Source organism: Monodelphis domestica, chromosome 1 (assembly GCF_027887165.1).
Source record: "Monodelphis domestica isolate mMonDom1 chromosome 1, mMonDom1.pri, whole genome shotgun sequence".
NCBI classification, from domain to species: domain Eukaryota; kingdom Metazoa; phylum Chordata; class Mammalia; order Didelphimorphia; family Didelphidae; genus Monodelphis; species Monodelphis domestica.
In genome coordinates, this window is record NC_077227.1 from 530,184,603 (window position 1) to 530,209,233 (window position 24,631).

At 33.9% G+C, this 24,631-nt stretch overlaps 1 protein-coding gene across 3 annotated transcripts in view; it reads right to left on the reverse strand.

The window, feature by feature from the left end:
• The window catches only part of FEZ2 (fasciculation and elongation protein zeta 2), a 75,827-nt gene continuing 51,196 nt past the window's right edge, over positions 1–24,631 (reverse strand). Inside the window, exons 6-9 of one of the 3 annotated variants that reach the window (XM_001371641.5) lie at positions 9,573–9,653; positions 7,024–7,099; positions 3,386–3,451; positions 1–925 (exon numbers count right to left, since the gene is read on the reverse strand). In XM_001371641.5, the coding sequence (XP_001371678.2) occupies positions 909–925; positions 3,386–3,451; positions 7,024–7,099; positions 9,573–9,653 (240 nt within the window). In that variant the 3' untranslated portion in view covers positions 1–908. Of the gene's footprint in view, positions 926–2,214; positions 2,241–3,385; positions 3,452–7,023; positions 7,100–9,572; positions 9,654–24,631 lie in introns of those variants that run through there. The other 2 variants (XM_056813269.1, XM_016428256.2) reach the window with 2 other exon arrangements.

The following is a 24,631-nucleotide window of genomic DNA, read 5'->3' on the forward strand; positions in this document are numbered from 1 at the left end:
TTGGTTTTTTAAAACATTTATTACATGACATTGGCTTACTTGGACTGGCAAATGTGTCCTCTGGATTAGTAATAATCCAGGGATGAGTAGAATTAATGCTTTAAGAAAATATGAATGAATATAAATACCATCATACCACATTGAAAGAGACACGGACAATACTGTAGAATATTATTTCTCCAGCACCACAAAGGATGAGAACTCCTCTTAAAGTGCATTTCCACACAATTCAAATAGAATTACATGGAACAAGACATTTAAAAGTAAGAGATACTGGAAGTGAATGGCTATTAAATATTAAAAATAAACCAATGGTTAAAAAAAATAGCAAACTACACAATTATCTTCAATATCATGATGATTGTTCTCATTCACCAAATAGTAACTAAAAGGAAAAAAAGCCTGCTTTTGGTTCCTTAAAAGCATTGCAAGCTCTGTAATATTCAATATCTATACAATACTGGCAGATAATATACTAATTTTCTTTTTTTAAAAAAATGTTGGTATTGGTTCCTGCTATCACTGGAGAACATAGATTAAATTTCTCAACACTTGAGGCTCCGTTTTTCAGTGCAGTTGAAGTCCAGAAACCACTATAAACTCATAGTCTGAATGTAAGTCAGTTAAAAGAGAACTACATAATTAATATTATTCTACTTTCCTGAAGGCAAAGGATAGTTGATCATTGTTAATAGATTAGCAAAAAAAAAAAATCATGTTCATGATTGAAAATTTCTCTTGGTTCAAAACAAGATATGAGTGGAGCCAATGCCTATTAATACTGATGCTTATCATCATGTGCTAGTGTGCTGCAATTTCCATCGCTGGGAGGTAAATATAGATAAGCTTTCAGGATAATGTTAACAGTGATTTAGCTTGATGTCCAAGGAAGGTGAACTGCTACTCCTCTATGTAGGGCATAGAACTGAAAAATAAAGATACATAAATAGGTAAATAGGTAGATATAAGACTATGGCAGCCCTGGGTTCTACTCTTATCATAACTAAAACATCATTACTGTAATCTACAGAGCACAGTGAAACAATTTCACAGGGCTAGATCCCACAATGAAAAGTTACATCAAAACACAGTAAACTAGATTTTTCCAGAAATGAGTAACCTAAAGGCCATGTCTCATTGATCACTATAAAAAGGAAACAACTATAATTTCAACCTTATACTGCAAGGTATGTAAAAAAAAGCAAAGGAAGATCCCTTATGTGGTAAAAGAAGGGTGCAAAATTTCTGCCAACATTTTTATTACCATAATAGATTCGAATGGCACAGCAGCAGCCATTCCTCCTAACCTGCCTGCCTTCTGCCCACTTGGATAGCAAAGGTGGCAAGTTGGACAATTACACAGGGATGGGAAAAAGCTGCTTAACTGGCCCATGCTTCTATTCCTTCCTCCAGGTCGGCTGCACAATTAATTGAGGCATTCTTCATATCTTTATTAGAACCTTCTTTCACTTCTCAGCTTTTTTTTTAATTAGATGAGTATTTAGCCAAAAAGCCACATCTGTCAATATCAGTTAACAAGCCAAGAACAAACGAATGAAGAAGAGTTCCCCTGCTCCCTTACTCTCTCCCAGCTGGCAAAGTGCACCCCAGCTGGTCCCCATGGAGACAAACTTTGAAGCAAGGGTGCATCTCCATAATGGGTGGAAAAGTACTGCTTATACATCTCAAACCAATCCCGTACCTCCACTGCACAATTTGTATGTTGTTCTTTGTTTCTCTTCCTTATTTACTCTGACTACATTATTACTTCAAATCAAGTAGCTCATAGCTTCTTTTTCCACCCAGACCTTACAAAGAAAGCAAATGCAAAACCAATGTACATGCACATTTTATCGAAGGCAACTGCAGTTATTAAGAGAATATAAGAATAAAAGGTAGAAGCCATTTGCTTGAGCAGGAGGGATGCAAAATATAAGTTGTGGTTTCACCAAATTGTGCAGTATAGGTGAAATTTATAGTACTATATTTTCCAGAATAAGGAATTTAAAAAATTACTTCTCCTAGAGCACTATGCTATCCTGATCATAAAAGTCTTCCTTTTCAGTCAAATATTAAAATTTAGAGAATGATTTAAAAGCTCATTTTACCATCATTCCTAATAGCAGTACCCTATGTGACTACTTTAATTAGAAATTAAGACATGTTCTTTATATTCTTCTCATTCCTGTATCACATCAAGAAGACACAAACCTCAGAACAATCCCGTTTTCATACCAATGCTAGCAGAACACAAAAGCAAACAAAGATGTCAGGTACAAAAAATATTCAGAATTTTAAGAAATCTGCATCAGAAAAAAATAGCATCAAATGACTAGCATGTTGAATCAGGAAATTTCCCCCCACTCTGTTGACCTACTAATGGTCAACCTGTGAATTTATAGAGACACAAGAATCTCTATGGCTAAAGGCCATTTATGTTTTATTTATGCAGGTGAGATTTACCATCTGACTCATTTCATCATATTTCCCCTTTTTTTAACACAGAAGTCCTTCCTGGGATATCTAATGACCAGAGAAGAAGTTCAATCTTCTTAAGCTGGCTAGGAGAACACTTTATGGGTGAATGAAGTTAACAGGGAAGAAGAAGTTATCACCTCAAGTGGAATGTTCCTATGTTATTATGACAAAAAAATCACAACATGAATTTTGCAACACCTTGCAAATCTGACGACTGAGTATTTAAATAAATAAACAGTATATTTTCAAGCTTAATTATGAGAGGAATTTTCGTTTTCTATGCTACTATATTAATTCTCCAATTAGCCCTTAAAATCCAACTTCTGACCTTGCAGCTACATTGAAATTGCTTTCCTTAACTTCTATAAATGATCCTTTCTGGCTTCTCTTCTCTTCTCAATCACTTTGACCTTGCTGTCAACATTTATGCCTCAGTTTCAGTCTATTTTTGGATTTTTCCTAATCCCTTTAAACAATCACCGGGGTTTCTCTTTGGAGTTCTCTTTTGCCAAAAAGAATTGTAACATATTATTCTCTGTTTTATGTCTCCTCGTATGTAGCCATTTTGATTCCTTTATGACATGGATTACTATCTTCATGAATCACTGAGGCCACCTTCTTACATGATCAATAGGGCTACAGCCTTTTTTTTTTCCTCCTCCCTCCTCCCACTGTCATATCTGTTTAATATTCAACTACATAATTTATCATAGACCCTGAACCCATTAGAATATTAAAAATGTAAATATAACCCAAGGTATTAGTATTGTAAATTAATGGTATATTACCACGTAACAATATTAGGTATTTTCTAGATTAATAGGTTTTTAAAAAAACTATTGGCAAGATATCTCTAACTTACCTACCAGAAAAACTCAAATGTGTTCCTACTATTGTATATACTCACCTTTCAGAATGTAGTCTGTTAACAAACTTGGAACTTTGTCACTGTCCTCTTTCATTGCATGAAGGACTACAATAAGTCCAAAAAGAAAAAAAAAGACAACTTTCAATTGGACAAAAAATAATACATGATCAATCATAAGTTTAAACATAATTGAGCTACATAACCATATTCCATTTCGGTTACCTATGGTGGGAGGAAAAGACATACTTTGTAAACAGAGTGTTTGGATAAGTCTTTGTTCAGACAATAACATTTTGCAACCTGAGAGTTGTTCCTGTAATTCTGAATTTTAAAGGCATAATAAGGAAAACAAAGGCAGAAGGAGAGAAAATGTTATTTGCATGGAGCCACAGATTTCCAGTGATGCATCTCTGTATGTAAATTTTTGCAGCATATGCTTTCCAAGGCATTCTGAAAGCTGGAAATGCAACATAATTATTTTTAAAAGAAATTAGGTTTTCAGATATCTAAAGAATTAGACATATACCTAATAAATGAATCAATCAATAACCATTTTTAGTTCCTCCTCGTGTGTCTGGTGTCATAATAGGCATTAAGGATTCAAAAACAAATTAAATATTGTCTGTGCTTGAAGATTTGGGGAAACATTATTCTAAAATGGAATAAAACGCAAACTCCTTGAGAACAGAGACTACTTTGCTTGCTCAATTGAATTTTCAGGAAATTTTATTAGAAACTAAAAGAATAAACACTATACATCATTCTCACATTTTTCTTACAATAAAGGGAGCTCAGTGGCCTTTACATGAGGATGGCCCTATTCCAATTTCATGATATCTTAAGTATAGTCCAAAAGTAGGAAGCAGAATTCACTGCTTTGGATAACCTGTTATCTTCTATATTAAACCCCAAAGAAACCAACACAAACTTCCAAACATAACAAAGCTTTCTTTTCTTAGATTGCTTCAGATAACATTTGTTTTGTTTAAAAAAAAGTGCATACATAAGAATTCTTTTTTTTTTATTTTGAGTGATATTGCTGGGTCAACAAAGGATATTATAGTACTTTGGGCATAGTCCCAAATTTTCTCCAGAATAGTTGAACTAATATAGAATTCCACCAACAGTTCATTCATGTACCTATTTTCTCACATCCCCTCCCATACAAAGTTTTAAACAGAAAAAAATGGCAGTTCTATCAGTCTCAAGAATATGCCTAAGATAATGATTCCTATCATGATTAACTTTCAGCACTCATGGACCTAACTGACAAATGAATCTTATGGAGGCTATCCTTTATCTTTCCTGAGAACAGGAAACTTGAAGTAATGGCATCCAGATTCTCTCCCTAAGAGCCATGGAGTACACACTTCAGCTTTAAGATAGCTCTGTTTATGTTGAATTCTCATAGGAGAAAAAGTACTTCTAAAAACTACTAGCCTTAGGATGTAGAGTCAAGATAGAGAAGTAAAGATAGGAACTCACATGACCTCTCCCAACTGCCCTCCAAACAACTTTAAAATAATGTATCAGTGGAATAGATTGGGTACAAAACACACAGTAGAAAATGACCATAGTAATCTATTGTCTAATAAATCCAGAGCCAAGCTTTTGGAACAAGAACTCACTGTCTGACAAAAATTGCTGAGAAGGCTAGAAAGCAGTTTGGTGAAAACGAAGTATAGACTCAACACCTCATACTCCATAATATGGTTAAAATGGGTATATGATTTTAGACATAAAGGGTGACAGCATAAGCGAGTTAGGGGAGCATGAAACATTTTACCTGTCATATCTATGGAAAAGAGGTGAACTTATGACCAAAAAAGATACAGAGAGCATTACAAGATGTAAAGCGAATAATTTTGATTACATTAGATGAAAAAGGGTTTTATACAAACAAAATGAATGCAACCAAGATTACAAAGAAAGCAGGAAATGGGGAGGAAGGGACTTAGAGCAAATTTTTCTGATAAAGGTCTCATTTCTTAAATATATAGAGAACTGAGTCAAATTTATAAGAATATGACTCATTCCCCAACTAATGGTAAAAGGATATAAATAGGCAATTTTCAGAAGAAATCAAAGCTATCTATAATTATATTTTTAAAATACTCTCAAATCACTATTAACTAGAGAAATGGAAATAAAACAACTTTGAAGTACTACCTCACACCTATCAGATTGGCTAATATGACAGAAAAAGAAAACGACAAATGTTGGTGGAGATATAGGAAAACAAGGATGTTAATGTACTGTTGGTGGAGTTGTGAACTGATCCAACAATGCTTGAAAACAATTTGGAACTATACCCAAAGAAATAGAAAAAGAGCGTCTGTGTACAATAATATTTAAAGTAACTCCTTTTGGGGGTAGCAAAGAATTGGAAATAGAAGAGATGTCCACCAATTAGGGAATGACTGAAAAAATTGTGGTATATACCTGTGATGGAATTCTACTATCTTATAAAAATTCTGATGAGGATGATTTTTTTAAAACCTAGAAAGATTATATGACCTGATACAAAGTAAAGTGAGCAGAACCAGGAGAACAACATATACAGTAATGGCAATATTGCACATTATTCAACTGTGAACAACAGCAATACAATGACCCAAGATAATTCTGAAGGGCCTGATATGAAAAATACTAAACATCTCCAAAGAAAGAACTGATGGAGTCTGAATGGAAATCAAAGCACACTTTTTTTTACTTTATTTTTCTTGGGGGGGTTGTTGTTGTTGTTCTATGTTTTCTTTTGTAGCATGGCCAATAGAGTATGGTAATATGTTGCACCCAACTGAACATGTATAATCTACAACAAACTGCCTTCTCCAGGAGGAGAGAGGGGCTAGAGAGAGGGAGAGAACTTGGAAGTCAAAATTTTTTTTAAAAGAATGTTAAAATGTCTTTTTACTTGTAATTAAGAAAGAACAAATTTTCAAAAAATGTTAAAAAAAAAAACTGCCAGCCTTCACTCCCAAGCATTTAAAGAAACTTCTCCAGAAAAGAGAGACAAACCCTCAGCACTATCCACAGTAAGTAGATGCATTATATTCTTTCTTATTTATTTTTTAAAACTCTTACCTGTGTGATTCCAAAGCAGAAGAGCAGGCTAGGCAAGAAGAAGGGCTAGGCAATGGTCACATAGCTAGAAAGTATCTAAGGTCACATTTGAAAACAGGACCTCTCATTTCTAGGTATATTCTTTCTGACAGATCAAAAACCATAGAGAGACAATATACTCTGCCAGGCAGCAAAGACCTAGGTTCCTCCAAATGGCTTTCCACAGCTGGACAGTTTCAGTGGTTAGATGCAGAGGAAGTTTTTGATCTATTACTTTCAGCAATTCTTTTTCCAACTGACATAAAAGCATCACTAAATGGAAGCAAAGACTTGAGGGGTCAAAAAGAATTAAAAAGTTAATAGTTAAAATATCCTGTGTCATATGACATCATGTATATTTAGTTATGTGATTTGGGGTTTAGGCTTTAAAAGATTGCTCTATAGCAAAAATGAATAATATGGAAATAGGTGTCAAGTGATAACAATTGTACAATCCAGTGGAATTGCTTGTTGGCTCTGAGAATGGGGAGGGAAGAGGAGAGGAAAAGAAAATCAATCATGTAAACATGGAAAAATATTAAAAAGTAATTTTAAAAATATTCTGTGCTTACTTTTTGTTAATATTTGAAGATCTTCAACAGAAGGTGGTCCATTTTTTTTCTCATAAGGAATAACTGTTGTCAAGTACTGCCAAGTGAAGTGAAAATTTACTTTAGTTATATTTAGTTGCAAAAAATCCATTTAGTTAGCAATCAGTCTAATTATTTTATAGCATTAACTCATTACTAAAAGTAACTTATATGTGCAGTTTTAAATTAAAAATAAAAGCTGTACTATTCAATTTCTCATTTTTAACAAAAACAATTTATTTCAAAGAAAACTATTATTAGATTTCATACAGTTATTTTATACTTGTTATTGAAAAATTTCCTGGTGTATATAAAGTCAATTTGTTCACTTATAAAGCAAAAGGTTAGCTCTCTCTCTTTGCAGATATCCAGTAAAATGTTTACTGACATCTGTATAAACCAGTTACAGAGAAAGTGCTAACTTGTATAAGTGGGGTTTTCTCCACTGAAAGTTTCCTATATAAATTAAATCTCAGATCTAGTCCCTGATCCTACCTGCACATGTGCCATCTTTAACACTGTGTATATATACATATTTATATACACACACACACACACATATATATATATACATATAAAGTATTTGCCTTTCTTATTTGATTTGTTACATTTTCTTTTAAAGAACAAAATGACAATGGTAAAAATACCATACACCAGTATTTGCAGCAAGCTAACACAAATGTTTTCTTAAAATTAATGACAGGGTATTGTTATTGCTTCTTAATTACAGAAGTAGTTAAAATCATGTGAAGGTCACAAAAGAGAAAGAACATCTTACCTACAGAGGAGTAAATAAGACAGGCATTTTTAGGCAAATTAGACACTTATTAACTATATCCTAAATCCACAAAATCTAAAAATAATCACTTTGTTTCTTCCATGATGACAAAAATCTTTGTATTATATTTTCAATTTTTACTTGGTACTTAATAAATTGACAATTTAACTCATACACTGAGATAAAAATTTTGGAGCTAGAAGGCATTTTAGGGATCATCTAGTCCAAACTCTATAATTTTACAGATAAGGAAACTAAGGCCCAAAGAGTAACATGACTTGCCTAAGGTCACACAAAAGTAGTAAGGAAGATTCAAATGCAATTTCTCTGACTTTTAACTTCAGTGCCTTTTCTTCATTGTATATACTTCATTGTATTTCTTACAGCATTAGTATACTAACTAAATTCTAGTCATAATTTTTTGCTTGAAATGAAAGAAATTATTTAATAGCAACTCAAATCCCCTCTCTTTAAGGGAGACCCCCCACAAAGACCTACAAACCCTCTTTCTGGTGGGAACTTCCTCATAGTAATTCTTAATGGCACAACTAAAGGTGGTTCTTTGTAAAACACACATGCACATATGTACATACACACATACACACAAATAAAACAAAAGGACATCATCTTATTGTCCCATCATTTCTTTCAATGCATTGCAGGAAACCTTGTCCCTATTAGAGTACCACCAGTCTTGGTAAATACAAACTATTCAAGCACAAACAGTCTTTCAGGCAAACTTGATCCCAATTCTGGGTGTGGAATAAGTTTGGGAGTAACTGAAGCCACCCTGAGAGATGTAAAGTTAACATCTTCTCTCAATCAGCCCCACTCTGAACCACATGCATGCAACTTACTAGCTGCCCTCTTTGACTCTTTGACCTGAACTTGCCACTCTTTCTCAAATAGTATATAAGAGATATGCACCCCCTCTCCCCCTCAAAAGCCCTTGGGCTCTGATCCTATCTGACCAAGAGCCATATATGGAATAACTATAGGGTGAGTTCTAGCTACAACTATTAATCAAGAGCCAAATGTAAAATTCCTTCTCTTTAAAATTAGACATTAAAAATCTCTTGTTAATGAAAATCTGTTTCTGCATTTAAAATGATAGCATTAGAAAAGTCATATGAAATGTCAATAAGCTGTACACAATGTTGAAAAATCTGAATTCTTTTAAAAAAATACTAGATGATCCATATGTCCCCAATCTTCACTTATCAGAATTAATTTAGAAAATGTCTGGTTATAGAGTTTGCTTAACATACCATGATCTACATATAGCTAAGCTATGCTGTCTTCTTTTAGTACAATTAAAAGATGAAAAGATCCATCTAAATGTGTGTGTACATATATGTGTAAAAAAGCTCCCTTAAGAGCCAAATCAAACAATAAAGACATTTGGCTATTTTTTTCTAATAAAACATAATATCATGCTATCTGTAGTTCTTTACATATAGGAAATAGCACCTTCTCCTTTACTTTTTTTTAAATGCCTAATTGTTTGAAGCATGAAATCTACAATTCTATATCAAATGTGAGGTCATTTTGTGGGGGGTATATTCTATCCTTAAAAAAACAGACTCACTCAAGAAATTCTGCAGAATTAAATGTATTGAAATCTGCTTGAACTTCCACTTTTTCCATATAAGTAATGATCTTAGTTAATTAATAAAACTAATGGCTTCAAGATCTTGACTTACACAGAGATGCAACAAGCAGAGAATGAAGGAAAATAAAGATAACCGAGCACCTGTTTCTCTCCACCCGAATTCCCAAAGGTGTGGCGGAAGCCATTCTGAATGACATTTGAGATCCCTTCCATGCTGAAGCGCTAAAAGCAGCAAAATATGGCCAGGAAGAAAAGGACAGAGAAAGAAGTTCAAAGACTATTAGTAAGAATTTACCATGATGGCATAAGTGCCCAAGAGACAAGCAGTTAGAAAATGCCTCTACTTATTCAAAAATAACATGCTCTCTTTGTGATTTCAATTTCACCATTCAAAATATAAGCAAAAGATTTCTATCAAGCATTTCCATAAAGATTTTTATCTGATTGTGCTACCAGGTAAATTTATTTCAAAGAAACATTTTATATGGAATATTATTATTTTTATCTGAATACAGTTTAAGTCACCTGTTGAATAAATTTCGATATAAACATTTTAAAAAGATTTTCCAAAATGTTTACCTATTTTTTGCTGAAATTCTAAATACTTAAACAGTATGCATGTTTCCAATAAAAGTTTATAAGCCTCAGGCAAAAAGGAAGAGAATGTCATCTGCCAAATGTTGATGGTTTTATTTGGGAAACTAAATTACTACTTCTTACCCATTTAGGTATTGAAAAATGTGGGTTGCATGCAACTCAATATATAGAATGGAACTTTAAGCAGTACATATACCTGTGGAGAAAGTATACATTTTTTAGACTTGTTCCTTAAAACTCCAGTTTAAGTTCTAGAAAACAGTACTGGCCTACTCTGACCAGTAAACCATCTGACTTCCTAGAATTGACTTCTAGGAACATATTGTCCAGGGGCAGGTTAAGCTTTTTCTTAACAACCCATGTTGATTCACAATGCACCTAAAATTAAATCAGGAATAGAGTAGAGCTCTGGAATAAACTTAAGGCCCTTGATTTAGCCATATCAGTCAAAATCCTACAGGATAAGTGATTAAGAAAAATGGCATCCTGGAAAGGAAGAAGCCAATTCCTGGTAGGCTTAGGCCTTCTATTCCTCTACTTATTAAGGGAAAGGTCAGTCAACACATACTCAGTTCCTGCCTTACAGGATATCATGGGAAGGTGTAAAAGAAACAAGGGATAGGATCTATGATCTCAAGAAACTTTCAAAACAGTGCAGGCTCTTCGATAATGACTACTTGTATGACCCACCACAAGTTGATAAATCTTTGATAAATCTCAGTTTCATTATTTATCAAATAAAGGAGTTGAAATCAGTTTCTAAAATCCATTCCTACTCAAAATTCTGTGATTTTATAATTTATAATTCTACTAGTCAAAACAATGATTGATATCTGGATCAGGAAGAAAATTTGAAAAAACAAAAATTATCATATTAAAATATCTAGATTTAAATATTTAAAATCACCAGTAATAATGATGAAATAATAGGACTTTATGGTTTACAAAGCATCTTATGTACATCTCATCTTTTTTCTCAAAACAGAATTGTGAGGTAAGTAGCACAAATATTATCTTCATTTTACATTAAAGGATCAGAAAAGGCCAGTAATCAAATTCTCAAACCTATGTTTTCTGACACTAAGTGCAGTTCCCTCTTCACTACTACCACGGCTTCTCTACTAAATAATGTAACTTCTATATGGGTTCACAGACTAAAATATCCATAGCAATAAGTCTAGCTCACACAATTACAATGAGGCTACAATTAGGGGTTTTATGTAGAGAGCTAACAGCTCATTTCTCTCTACAGAAGACATTTTCTTCAAAGAACACGGGCTGCCTATCTATCTGCAAGGTTTAGCTTGTGATCTTTCACGTGTTCCTAATTTTTTCAAACTCTCACTGTCCCAGATCCTAATCCCTATCATTCCCTCTATCCACTCCATTCCCTAACATATATATCAACTTTTACATGTTATTGAACTGGCTTCCTGCCCCCTTGGTGTAACAGTCTAAGAACTAATTTAGAATTAGAGAATCATAGAATTTAGAGCTACAAGAAGTCTTAGAGATGTTCTAGTCCAAGCCCCTCATTTTATAAATAGGGAAAATGGAGCCCAAAGATGTTAAATGACAAGGTTACACAGTGAGTAACAAAGGGTACATTCAATCCAACTCCTTTTACTCACTGGGTCCCTCTTTTAAAACGTATCTCAAGCATCATTTTCTACATGAAACTTTTCCTGATCTCCCTACCTGCTAGTGCCCTCCCTTCCAATCTACCTCCTATCTAATTACTTTATATATATTTACATTTATTCTTTAGCTTTATCTATGTTTGATGTGTACTCCATTAGCATGTAAGCTTCTTGCATGTTGGAATTATTTCATTCACTGGGTCCCCAGTACTTAGCATAATGCTTAAAATATAGTAGGGGCTTAATATTTTATTGAGTGGTTGACTAATTGATCGACTCCAAATGTAGCATTCTTTCCACTGCACCATAACCCCATCTCCTAAGGATCATGATCTCCTGGGATCATGAATGGATATGTATAAAACTCAATCAGTTGATATTTGCCAAATTCTTTACCTACCTTACCACAGAATCTTCTTATGCTAAGTGTGATGTAAGTTGCTACCATTTTCTCCATTCTTCTGTAATAGGCACATTCCACAAACATTTAAAATTCTGCTAAGTTCAAGAAATTGTGCTATTCAAGAAGCATACAAAGACAAAAACCAATATGACTCAATTAACTTATAACCTGGCATTCAGTAGGCATCCGATCAATGTTTGTAGATTGACTGATTTTATAAGATAAAGTCAAGCTGCTTTGAAAACAAAATTCTATTCTTTTGACTACAATGTTCTTTTTCTTGCTCACTTGGTTGCTGGAGTAACATGAGTCCAAGATATAAGACGAAAGCCAAAAAAAATTAATTTATGAAACAATTTTGAAAAATGTTAAGTAATCTAAAAGAATTTAATTTCATTTTTAATCTATAATAATTGTTCATTCATCATCTAATATCCACAAAATCCTATCTGGAGCCTATAACAACAAAAGAAAATAATCATTTTTACTTTTTTCCTTCTAAGTTAAGCTAAACTTTAATACTAACTTAGTTCACCTAGAACCACCCTCGCAATATTTTCCTCCTAAATCTTTCTGCCTCTACAGCATGACCCTCCTAAAAGTCAGTTTTCATCTCAAAGTCTGCTCAGAATACCACTAACCAAGCAACTTGTCCTTTAATTCTAACCCAACAAAGCTCATTAGCAATCACAGCAACATCCTTACAATCTTGAATTCAAGAGAAAAGGCATGAGGGTGAAATGAAACACTTTACTTCACATCACAGAATTTTAAAGTTGGAAGAGACCTCAAGGGCCATCTAGTCCAAACCAAGCTCAAAGAATAACAAAAAAATTATACTATACAAGAGGTCACCCATCATCTGTGTGAATATCACCAAATGAGAAGAAATCCACCAACATCCAAGGCAATATATTCCACTTTTGGATATCTCTTGTTACTAGGAAATTTTTTCTGACATTAAGCCCAATTTGGTATCTTTGTAACTTCTACCCATTTGTTCCTGGTCCATTTTCCTGGAGCTAAATAGAACAAATCTAATTCTTCTTCCTCATGATATCCTTTCATATACTTGAAGACAGCTTTCAAGTCCAACCTAAGTTTTCTCTTCTCCAGATTAAATATGCCCGGTTCGTTCAAACTTCATAATGTGGCCCTTTGCACACTGGTTACTCTCCTCTGGATGCTTTCAATCTTATCAGTGTTATTCTTAACATGTGGCATCTAAAATTAAACATAATTCTCCAGATGTGGTCTAACTAAGGCAGAATAAAACAGGACCTACAATTTCTTTATTCTTGAAAGCTATACTTCTCTGAATGTAATACAAGATTATAATGATTGTGTGGCAGGGCAGCCACATCATTGCTGATATAGATAGCTTGAATCCACTAAAACCCCAATATCTTTTTTAGATTGCTAAAATTTTCACCCCCACTCTATACTTGTGCGATTGATTTTTCAAAACCCAAATGTAAAACTTTATAACTATCCCTACTGAATTTCACCTTATAAAACTCTAGACAAGAAATATATATTTAGGATGCTAATTGCTATCCCTTAGACTATGGCATCTGAAAATTTTGTAGAGGTCACTTTTGCCCTTATCCAAATCATTTATTAAAATGCTAAATGGCAAAATGGCCAAGCCCAGATCCTTGGGGTCCACCACTTCAAACATGCTTAACTGATATTAAACCATTAATGACTACTCTTTTTGTCCAACTATTCAACCAATTCCAAATCCATCCGATTGTCTAGTTCACATATTTTGCAATACTTTGCTAAAATCTACATAAACTATATCTATAGAATTCCCCTATCAGTTTAAATAACTTTGTCAAAAAAGGAAATAAGATTACTCTGGTATAACTTGCTGCTAGTGAAAACATGATAGGCCTTTGTGACCATGATTTATTTTCTAGATTTTTACTAATCATTTTCATAGTGATCAAGGATTTTTCCAGGAATCAAAATCAAGTTCACCAGCCCATGGTTTTCAGACTCAGTTATCTTTCCTTTGAAAAATTGGACATTTAGGAAACTAGACAATCAAGAAAGTGAACACGGAAAGAAGGGTTTTTAGGTGGTAGAAGGGAACAAGATATTAGGGAGAGAGACAGATCAACGGAGATCAAAGAGAAACTAAAATTTGCCACATTCCTTGTTCTTCCAGGCTTCTGCCTCAGAGACCCCATTAGAATGTATGTGGTCTAGCATGCCTATGGTCTAACGAATGAAGCTGGATCATATTCATTTCTCCCTTTCTACAATCATGAAGTGGAGCTCATAGCTGATTCTTTAGGGAGCAGAACAAATGTAATACATAAGACTTGGTGTCCAATTTTTTCCTAAAGAAGTTGTTAGAACTTGATAATTTGAAGATCATCTTAAACAACCAAGATTTAACCTAGATTCTTTCAGATATGAATCTCTCTGTTTCTGATCCAACCTTCCTCACCAAAAGTCATGATGGACCCAATGGCCTCAATCTGAAGAGAACGTTGGATAAATGCAAAGAGTCTTTCCAGGACACCAAGATTTCAGTGATTTCTAAAGGGATGATAAAAGCAAACAGCAATTGGTGAGCATAACTGAAAAAGTAACAGCTAAAATCCAACTATTGATCAAGAAATATAATATGATCAAAATGTGGGTAGAGGTCTTTATTTCCAGAATAGAGAAGAGAAACTGTTGTATATCCATCCAGGAGAATGCTGCAGAACTAAGGACTTTGTTACAGAACTAGAGATCACATAGAGAGAAGCTACATCTTTTGTAGATCATCTATCTAGATATTACAAGAGCCAAACTGATTTTAAAACATACAAGTATTCCCATGTCAAAAACTATCAATGTACATTGATTGACAAGAATATATCAGCCTTCAATGTTTCATATCAGATGAAAGAACAAATACAACACTTTACATGACATGATCTAGAAAAACACTGAGATCAAGTAGTCCTAGAGTCACAATGCAGATTCTAAAATGAAGCCATGGCCAGAGACAGGGAGCTCTGTGAATGTGGCTCAAGACTGACATTGCTTTTTATACATGACCACTGAAGTGAAAAATTGGCTGGAAAGTCATCAAAACTCTCTTCTGTTTTTAGAGTTCATGAAGCTCTCATGTTTTATGACTTATTTCCTTTTTATTTCAGTCATGAGGAAATCTCTCCTACCCTAAAATTTCCATTTTCTAGATCCATTCCTAGACTTGTATACATATGTTTCTCTTAAACTCTTTGTATTCCCTACAGCCCCACTACCCTTGGTGTCTTGATCCACCTGACTCCTTTTTGATTGGTCAACAAGGCATTAGGGGAGTTGGAAATGAAGAACTTAATATTTGAGGGAATAAGGGTATCTGAACTTGCCTCTTGTGGCACAGGGTATACAATGATGTAATTGTCCTGATGATGACTTAGGACAAGTGGGAGAGGGTTGTTTCCTGAATTAGAGGATGAATATCAGGACCTTTGAAATATTAGACCTTCAGTTGAGCTACTGGCTCTTTCAGAGGTCTTTTAATGTCTTTACTGTGAGGATTACAGTTTTTGGATGGGTATCTCTGTTACTAAATACATATTTGTGATTCTGTTATTCAACATTTCTTGTCTTTGTGTCATTCATCCTAGTTTGGAGTATCAGGTGACCAGACTAATAGGACAAGGAACCAGCTAAGATGGATAGTTTGTTCCACCTGAGTAGAAATTAAGGTGAAACATTCATCATCCTTTGATTTAGGATTTTGGTGGGAGTTATTAAAAAGAATGGTGTTCCAACTATTTGGTGCTCCCTAAATCAGTTATAAATAGGATGGGATTTCCTGAATCTAAGATCTAGTAATTACTGCTAGGCTTCTTCCTTTTTAGAACATCTTCTTTACTTTCTTTTTCCTACTTTTAAGTTTCTCCCAAGGATAGATATGAAACATGGAAGAATTGATTCTTTAATTCTCTGAATGTATTTCATTCATCACTACAGGTACCTCAATCGACCCACTCAATACTGTTACCCCCTCAAAGACAGCCTGCTTTATTTTTTAACTTCTGTCTTAGAATCAATACTAAGGAATATTTCCAAGGTAGAAGAGGAGTAAAGACTAAGCAATTGGGGGTTAAGAGTCTTGCCCAGAGTCACACAGTTAGGCAGTGCCAAAGACTAGATCTGAACCCAGGACCTCCCATCTCCAGGTCTGATTCTCTATTCACTGGAGGCACCTAGCTGCCCTGAGAGTCATCTTTTGCTGCCAATTGTTCTCCTACCTTTTATATGACTCCTTCAACATTTGTTTCCATCTCCATTTACATGTCACAAAACAATGGTCAAAATTATTTCTACAAATAACTGAAAAAAGAAAATTAAGAAAAATACAACACCTATTCCTATTAAAAACATTAAGAAGCATAGAAATCAATTGAATTTTTCTTAAAATTATAAGTACTATTTATATATAACTAAGAGCAAGCATTTTTAATGAAGATAAACTTGAAGCCTTCCCAATAAAATCAGGGGTGGTGTAGGAATATCTATTATCAGCTCTATTATTCAATATTGTTCTAGAAATGCTAGCTATAGCAATAAGAAAAAGAAATTGAAATTATAAAAAGAAACAGTAAGGAAACAAAATTTACCATTCTTAGCATATGATACAATGGCATACTTAAAGAACCCTAGAAAATCAACTTAAAAACCAGTTAAAACAATTAACAACTTCAGCAAAGTTTCAGTATATATAAAATAAACCCATAAAAATCATCAGGATTTCTATATACTACCAACAAAACCCAGCAGCAAGAGATAGTAAAAGAAATTGAATTTAAAACAACTAGATAACATAACATTCTTAGGGAATCTACCAAGACAAATCCGGAGATTATATGAACACAATTATAAAATACTTTTTTACACAAAAAAAGCAATTAGAGAAATTTTAATCACTCATGGTTAAGAAAAGCCAATATGACAAAAATGACAATGATACCTAAGTTAATTTACTTATTGGGTGCCGTATGAATCAAACTACCAATTATTTTATAGAGCTAGAAAAAATAACAAAATTTATCTGGCAGAACAAAAGGTCAAGAATATGAAAGGAATCAATTAAAAATGTGAAAGAAGGTAGTCTAGAAGTTCCAGATATTCAAACTATATTATAAGGTGGTAATCATCAAAAAGATCTAGTACTAAAAATACAAAGGAAGGGGGTCTTGCAGTCCCAGATCTCAGACTATATTACAAAGCAGCGGTCATCAAAACAATTTGGTACTGGCTAAGAGACAGAAAGGAGGATCAGTGGAATAGACTGGGGGCAAGCAACCTCAGCAAGACAGTATATGACAAACCCAAAGACCCCAGCTTTTGGGACAAAAATCCACTATTTCATAAAAACTGTTGGGAAAATTGGAGGACAGTATGGGAAAGATTAGGCTTAGATCAACACCTCACACCCTACACCAATATAAATTCAAAATGGATGAATGACTTGAACATAAAGAAGGAAACTATAAGAAAATTAGGCGAACACAGAATAGTATACATGTCAGACCTTTGGGAAGGGAAATACTTCAAAACCAAGCAAGAATTAGAAAGAGTTACAAAATGCAAAATAAATAATCTGGATTACATCAAATTAAAAAGTTTTTGTACAAACAAAACCAATGTAACCAAAATCAGAAGGGTAGCAACAAATTGGGAAACAATCTTCATAAAAACCTCTGACAAAGGTTTAATTACTAAAATTTATAAAGAACTAAATCAATTATACAAAAAATCAAGCCATTCTCCAATTGACAAATGGGCAAGGGACATGAACAGGCAATTCTCAGCCAAAGAAATCAAAACTATTAATAAGCACATGAAAAAGTGCTCTACATCTCTTATAATCAGAGAGATGCAAATCAAAACAACTCTGAGGTATCATCTCACACCTAGCAGATTGGCTAACATGACAGCTATGGAAAGTAATGAATGCTGGAGGGGATGTGGCAAAGTGGGGACATTAATTCATTGCTGGTGGAGTTGTGAATTGATCCAACCATTCTGGAGGGCAATTTGGAACTATGTCCAAAGGGCGATAAAAGACAGTCTGCCCTTTGATCCAGCCATAGCACTGCTGGGCTTGTACCCCAAAGAGATAATGGACAAAAAGACTTGTACAAAAATATTCATAGCTGCGCTCTTTGTGGTGGCCAAAAATTGGAAAATGAGGGGATGCCCTTCAATTGGGGAATGGCTGAACAAATTGTGGTATATGTTGGTGATGGAATACTATTGTGCTAAAAGGAATAATAAAGTGGAGGAATTCCATGGAGACTGGAACAACCTCCAGGAAGTGATGCAGAGCGAAAGGAGCAGAACCAGGAAAACATTATACACAGAGACTGATACATTGTGGTACAATCGAAGGTGATGGACTTCTCCATTAGTATCAATGCAATTTCCCTGAAAAATCTGCAGGGATCTAAAAAAAAATACTACCCACAAGCAGAGGATAAACTGTGGGAGTAAAAACACCGCTGAAAAGCAACTGCTTGACTACAGGGTTGGAGGAGATAAGACTGAGGAGAGACTCTAAATGAACACTATAATGCAAACTCCAACAACAGGGAAATGGGTTCGAGTCAAGAACACATGTGATAACCAGTGGAATCATGCGTCGGCTATGGGAGAGGGAAAGGCGGGGGGGGGGGGGGGGGGAAGGGGAGGGGAGGAAAAGAAAACGATCTTTGTTTCCAGTGAATAATGTATGAAAACGACCAAATAAAATAATATTAAAAAAAAAAAAAGAAAGGGGAGAGAAAGCCAAAAAAAAAAAGATCTAGTACTGGCTAAGAAATAATATTAGAACAGTAGATTTGATTAGGCATGTAAAACACAGTAATAAATGACAATAGTCAACTAGTTTTTGATAAATTCAAAGATTCAAACTTTTGAGGTAAGAACTCACTATTTGAAAAAAAAAAATTGCTGAGTAAACTGGCAAGCAACTGGCTGAAACTAGGCAAGGTCCAGCATCCCACATTGTATACCAAGAAAAACTCAAAATGGGTAAATGACTTAACATAAAAGGTAACATCTTAAGTAAATTAGAGAAGCATGGGAAAATACAACTTATCAGATCTATGGATAAGAGAAAAATTTATGACCAAGCAAGAGAGAGAGAGTATCCCAGGAAGTAAAATGGATAACTTTGATTACATGAAATTAAAAAGCTTTTGCACAAACAAAACCAATGTAGCCAAAATTAGAAGTAAGGCAGGAATCTGGGGCTGGAGGGGATTTTTTTTTGAACTCTTGGTTTCCAAAAATCTAGGAAGACTTATTTGAACTGATGGCAAGTGAAGTGAGCAGGACCAGAATATCACTGCATACAGTAACAGCTATCTTCTAAGGATGATCAATTATGAAAGACAAAGATCCAAGACAATTCCAAAGAACCAATACTGAAAAATGCTATCTACCCCAAGAGGGCTGATGAACACTGAATACCACCTAAAGCATAGTGTTTTGTTTTTACTTCGATTTTTTTATTGTTTTCTTTTGCAATATGGCTAAGAAGGAAATGTTTTACAGACTTCACAGATATAACTGATATTAAATTTCTTTTCTTCTCAAGGGAGGGAGAGGGCATATCAGAAAAGGAGTTTGGAACTCAGATTTTAAAAAATTTAATTTTTTAAATTTAAATTTAAAATTTTTTTTAATTTAAAAATTACATATAATTGGGAAATATTAAAAGAATGAAATTTCAAAAAATTAAAGAAATAAGTACTGGAAAGACCTTTGTTACATCTCAGAGATATATATCCAAAAAAGCAACATAACTCACTATTATTGTTATCTGGTCAACAAATTGCTGCCCCAGTGGAAATCACCAAACATCATTATTCTTCATTTCTTCCTCTGACCCTCACTACATGTGGTTCCACTAGGTCCTTACCTACAGGGTAAACTACTGGTTCCTTCTCAGAGTACTCAGCTCTTTCCTTATCAGGAAGAACCTCAGATTGTTTTGTTTTGTTTTGTTTTTGTTGTGTTTATTTTTACATCTCCAAGTGTACCTTTATCCTTTTCCTTCTCTTCCTCCTCTGTATTAATTCTTCCCCTCTCCAACTTCTTCTCAACCAAAGTCCCACTTTTATTGTTTTTAAGGAGCACTTCATTGCTCCAAGAACCTTGGAAAAAGGAAACATTTCTCAAGCCCCTTCACATTCTCTTCAGTAAGACAGCTCAGTCTACACTTGAAATTTAGTAGTCATTTGGCTCTGAAAGAAATGTAAAATATTATGAGCTCAACAGAAATCACAGTACAACCCACCCTAATCTCTATAATCATTGAGATTTTTGATCCATTTGTGATTATTTATACCCCATGCATCAAGCCAGATATTTATAGTCTTTCCTTCATTTCTACAGCAGCTCCAAAGTTACATATAGTTTCCCCTCTCTTTGTCAACCTTCTCTCACCCACCATTCATCAAACTCTGCCAATTTGATCTGTCCCCAGTATGTTCACTTACCTTCTCTTCTGGCTATTGCACCTACCTATTTTCTCATTTCCATTCCCTAATCCTAAGAAAACTCATACCTTCAATCTTCTCTAATAAAAGCTAGATATAGAAACTGTACCTGGAGATCATTCTCTTTCAAATTTTCCTTAATTTCTCCAACTTTTTTCTTCCCAAACTTTTCTAAAGCCCTTCAGATTACCTATACATTTTTTTCTCCATTGTATTCAGCTGAACTCTTTCCTTCTTCTCCCAGTTCTCCCAAAACCTTCTCCCTCATGAGTGGAAAGTTGAATCAAAATAAACAGATAAAGTAGTAAACACACAAATCACTACACGTCATAGAGCTTGCTAGCAAGAAATTCTCCTGACAAATAATTTTTCTATTGGCAGTTGGGTGGCACAGTAGATGGAGTGCTAGACCTGAAGTCAGGAATGAACATTTTATTATGGTTCTGGATGTCATCACAGAATCAAAGATTTATGGCTAATAAATACCTTGGAGATTATCTAATCAAAAATTCTTATTTTCCAGATAAGAAAAAACTAAGGCCCAGTTTATGAAAAGAGAAAATTTAAACTTAGAGTGTTGTGAAGATTGGATTTAGCTATCTCCTGATTGTAACAATGAAGATACTTAGCTCTTTCTTTATTGTGAAGATAAAATTGTAATCTCCTGATTGTAACAATGAAGGTACTTAGCGCTTTCTTTATAGTTAATTTAGAATTGTAGGCTACAATCTATCTTTAGATTTTATCTACAAAAAGGTGGTAAGTAACTACAAAAGGTGAATTAACTACAAAAAGGTGTTAAGTAACTACAAAAGGTGAACTTAACAAAAGAAGTGTTAAGTAGCCCAAAAAGATATGATTTAACCAGAGAAGGTGAGAACTAAAGAGTGGGCAGTTCTGGAGAAAAGCGTATGCTGTGCTTGGTAAACATGAAAATTTATAGGAGGTGACACAAGAGAAAAATGTCTTTAAATAGAGGGAAAAAACACTGAAAACACAGTCACCCGGGCTTCGAGTGAAGGATCAGTCACTCGGAGCTGAAGGGAAAAACGGACATTCATTTGGAGATTCAGGCACTGACTTGGAGGAGCAACCGGAAGGCAGACACCCAGACTTCTTTAAGACTATCTTCACTGGAGAGTAAAAAGCTGACTTAGTGACCCTGCCTTCCTGGAGGTGGGAAGTCTCCAGGAAAGGCCCCACTTCTTGAGACTACCTTCCCCTGGCTGGGGCTTAGAAATTCTAATTGGTATTAAAAGAAGCCAGAGTTTTCTCCCTCTCTCTCTTTCATTCCTTAATATCTTCCTTCTATTGTAAATATTATAAATAAACTACCATAAATTCCATTTATTTTAGTAATTTATTTTGGGATTTAGAAATTAAATCCCTGGCGACCACCTAATTAATAATATATTCAAGTCCAACCCACAATTAATTTTAACAGTGTAAAACAAGCAAAACTTAGAAAATAATATATACCATGTACACAATATGTGAAAGAATTTTAATGCAACTAAATTTTGTATAATTATCATCATCAAGCTTGGATCCCAGAAAAAGCCATTGTTGATTACTATGTACCAGACACTGCACTAAGTGATAAAGAAACAAAAACAGACAAAAACAATCCCTGCCCTCAATGCGCTCATATTTTAATGGGGGAGAACAAATGTCAGATTAAAAAATTTAATGAAAAATATAACTGAATACAGATTATTTATTTTATAAGAGCTCAAAAGTGGCACATTCACATTTTAAGATTTTTTATAGCAGAAGAGAAATAATTGGAAAAATTTTTGAGTAATGTTCATTTATTATAATTTGAATTCACTTTTTAAAATCTTTGCAGGGCAGAAACATTTTTTGTATATCAGAGAGAACACTGTTAATAAAAGGCATTCTATGTTGACGTGTTAACTTGATACTATTTATAAATGCTATGGAACAAAATAGTAAAGAGATTTCATAACTCCCATCTTAAGCATACAGTATATTACATGTAGAATAAACAATTTAAAAGATGTAGTCAGAGAGAATGGACAAAATACTAGACCATTAAGATGAAGATATTACCTTTACAGTTGAATGGTACTTTAAAGGTCATAGAGTACAACTCCTTCAGTAGAGAACAGGAAACTGGGGCCAAAAAAAGTTAAATAAGCTGGCAAAAATCACAGCAATACAAACTCTAGTCCTTCACTGAGCCATTAATCTACTGTAGGACCTTGAACAAGGCAACAGATCTTGAGATTTCAATTTTCTGATCTATAAATTGAGGAAATTAAACTAAAAATCTAAATTCCCTTCCTACTCTAATAATAGATAATATAATAATAATGTCCCAATTATAAAAATGTATTTGCTCAACACCTAAAAGTGGCATAGTACAAGTATCTGAGTTCCTATTTCAAGGAAAGTATGAGAAAATAAGGGAAATAGGAGGCTAAAGTAGAAGAACAAAGGTACAGGGACAAAGAGATTAGGCACAAAAGAAAATAAAATTGTTCCTACAAAATAAAATAAGAGCTACACACAAGATTTTTTTTAATTGTCAAAAGCAAGTTTTTTTTCATTGTCGTGTAAGTGCATAAGTAACAAATACTTCATAAAATGATGTACCTTTCTTTCTACTCCTCAAATTCGAGGCAACTGAAATAAAAATGGCAAAATTCAAAGAAAAAGCTTAAACACTTTTTGTTGGTTATCTTCCCCTTATTCAGAAGTACTGCACTGTGAACTTGTGAACCAGCAACAGCCCAAGATATACTTATGGCTTTTTAGTTGAATGAGAAAAATAGCCTAATCTACATGAGACTTTCACATGTTGGAATGGACAATACAAGAATAAAATTAAATGATTTTTTTTTTTTTGCTGAACATCTGCTCACCCAGTAAATCTAGGCACTGATGAAACCAAGTCTCAAGGTTACAAATGCAAAACTAAGTAAAGGTTATACGTAAATAAAAAGTTGTAAATTTTAATTAAAATAAGTGACAGTAGAAGCTATGATAGATAATCCAATATACTCAGTGTTGATTGGACATTTAGAAGTTCATTCTGCAAATGCAACATGTTAGCCTTTTTCTAAATTAAAATGGGAAATATGAATAGCAAGTTTAGTTTACACAATTAAAGTTAGTAAAGGTACCAGCCTGTTTCTTTTTGAAATCTATGCAATCATTTTTTATCAGTTTCACAAAACAATTATGATAACCGCATGCCCCTTGCAGAATGTAATTTTTTATAAGACCATGTTTAAAAAGAAGGGAAATGATTAAGCATTTACCTAATTACTAATCCCACTACTGTAAAGGTACCAAAGAAACATTAATACATAGATTAGGGGGAGATAATTACTTGATACACTATTTTAAGTAACATTATTCATACTTAGGAATGTGTGCAATTGTCTAATGATTTCCTTCTCTAGTTGAATATGTCCTAACACTATTACCATTGGTCACTCACAGAATGATTTTGGAGGGGAATAAAACTAGAAGCAATTGAGTATACTATATAAAAAATCAATAGACATATTTTCCAAGATCTTCAAGTTTATGAACACTTTAAAAATCTAAAACTCTAGAACCAAAAATTCCTCCCATCAATACCTCTGCAACCCTGCCAGATAGCCACTTCCTCCTAAAAGAAATGCAAAGTCTAGATAATTACATCATTTAAAAAGTTAACTCATATTTTTCTTGCCTTTTAACAAGAATAAATAATATTTCAAATTCTCCTAGCTGAGATCCTAGGACTGAAGATTTAATCTATGGAACAGAAATTACTGTGACACCTCTAAAACCAGTCAAAAATATTAAACTGGAAACTTTTAACACCTTTAGGAAATTCAATGTCCTTCTGGAAAAGAAGAAAGGAAAAAAAAGAAAAGAAAGAAAAAAGAGAGAGAATGGTGAACATTATAAAAACATAAAATCAAAAATAATATCATATAGTGTAGGAATGTGAGAGGGAAGGGAAGACAGGAGGGGGTAATATGCATGTACACACACACACACACAATGTTGAAA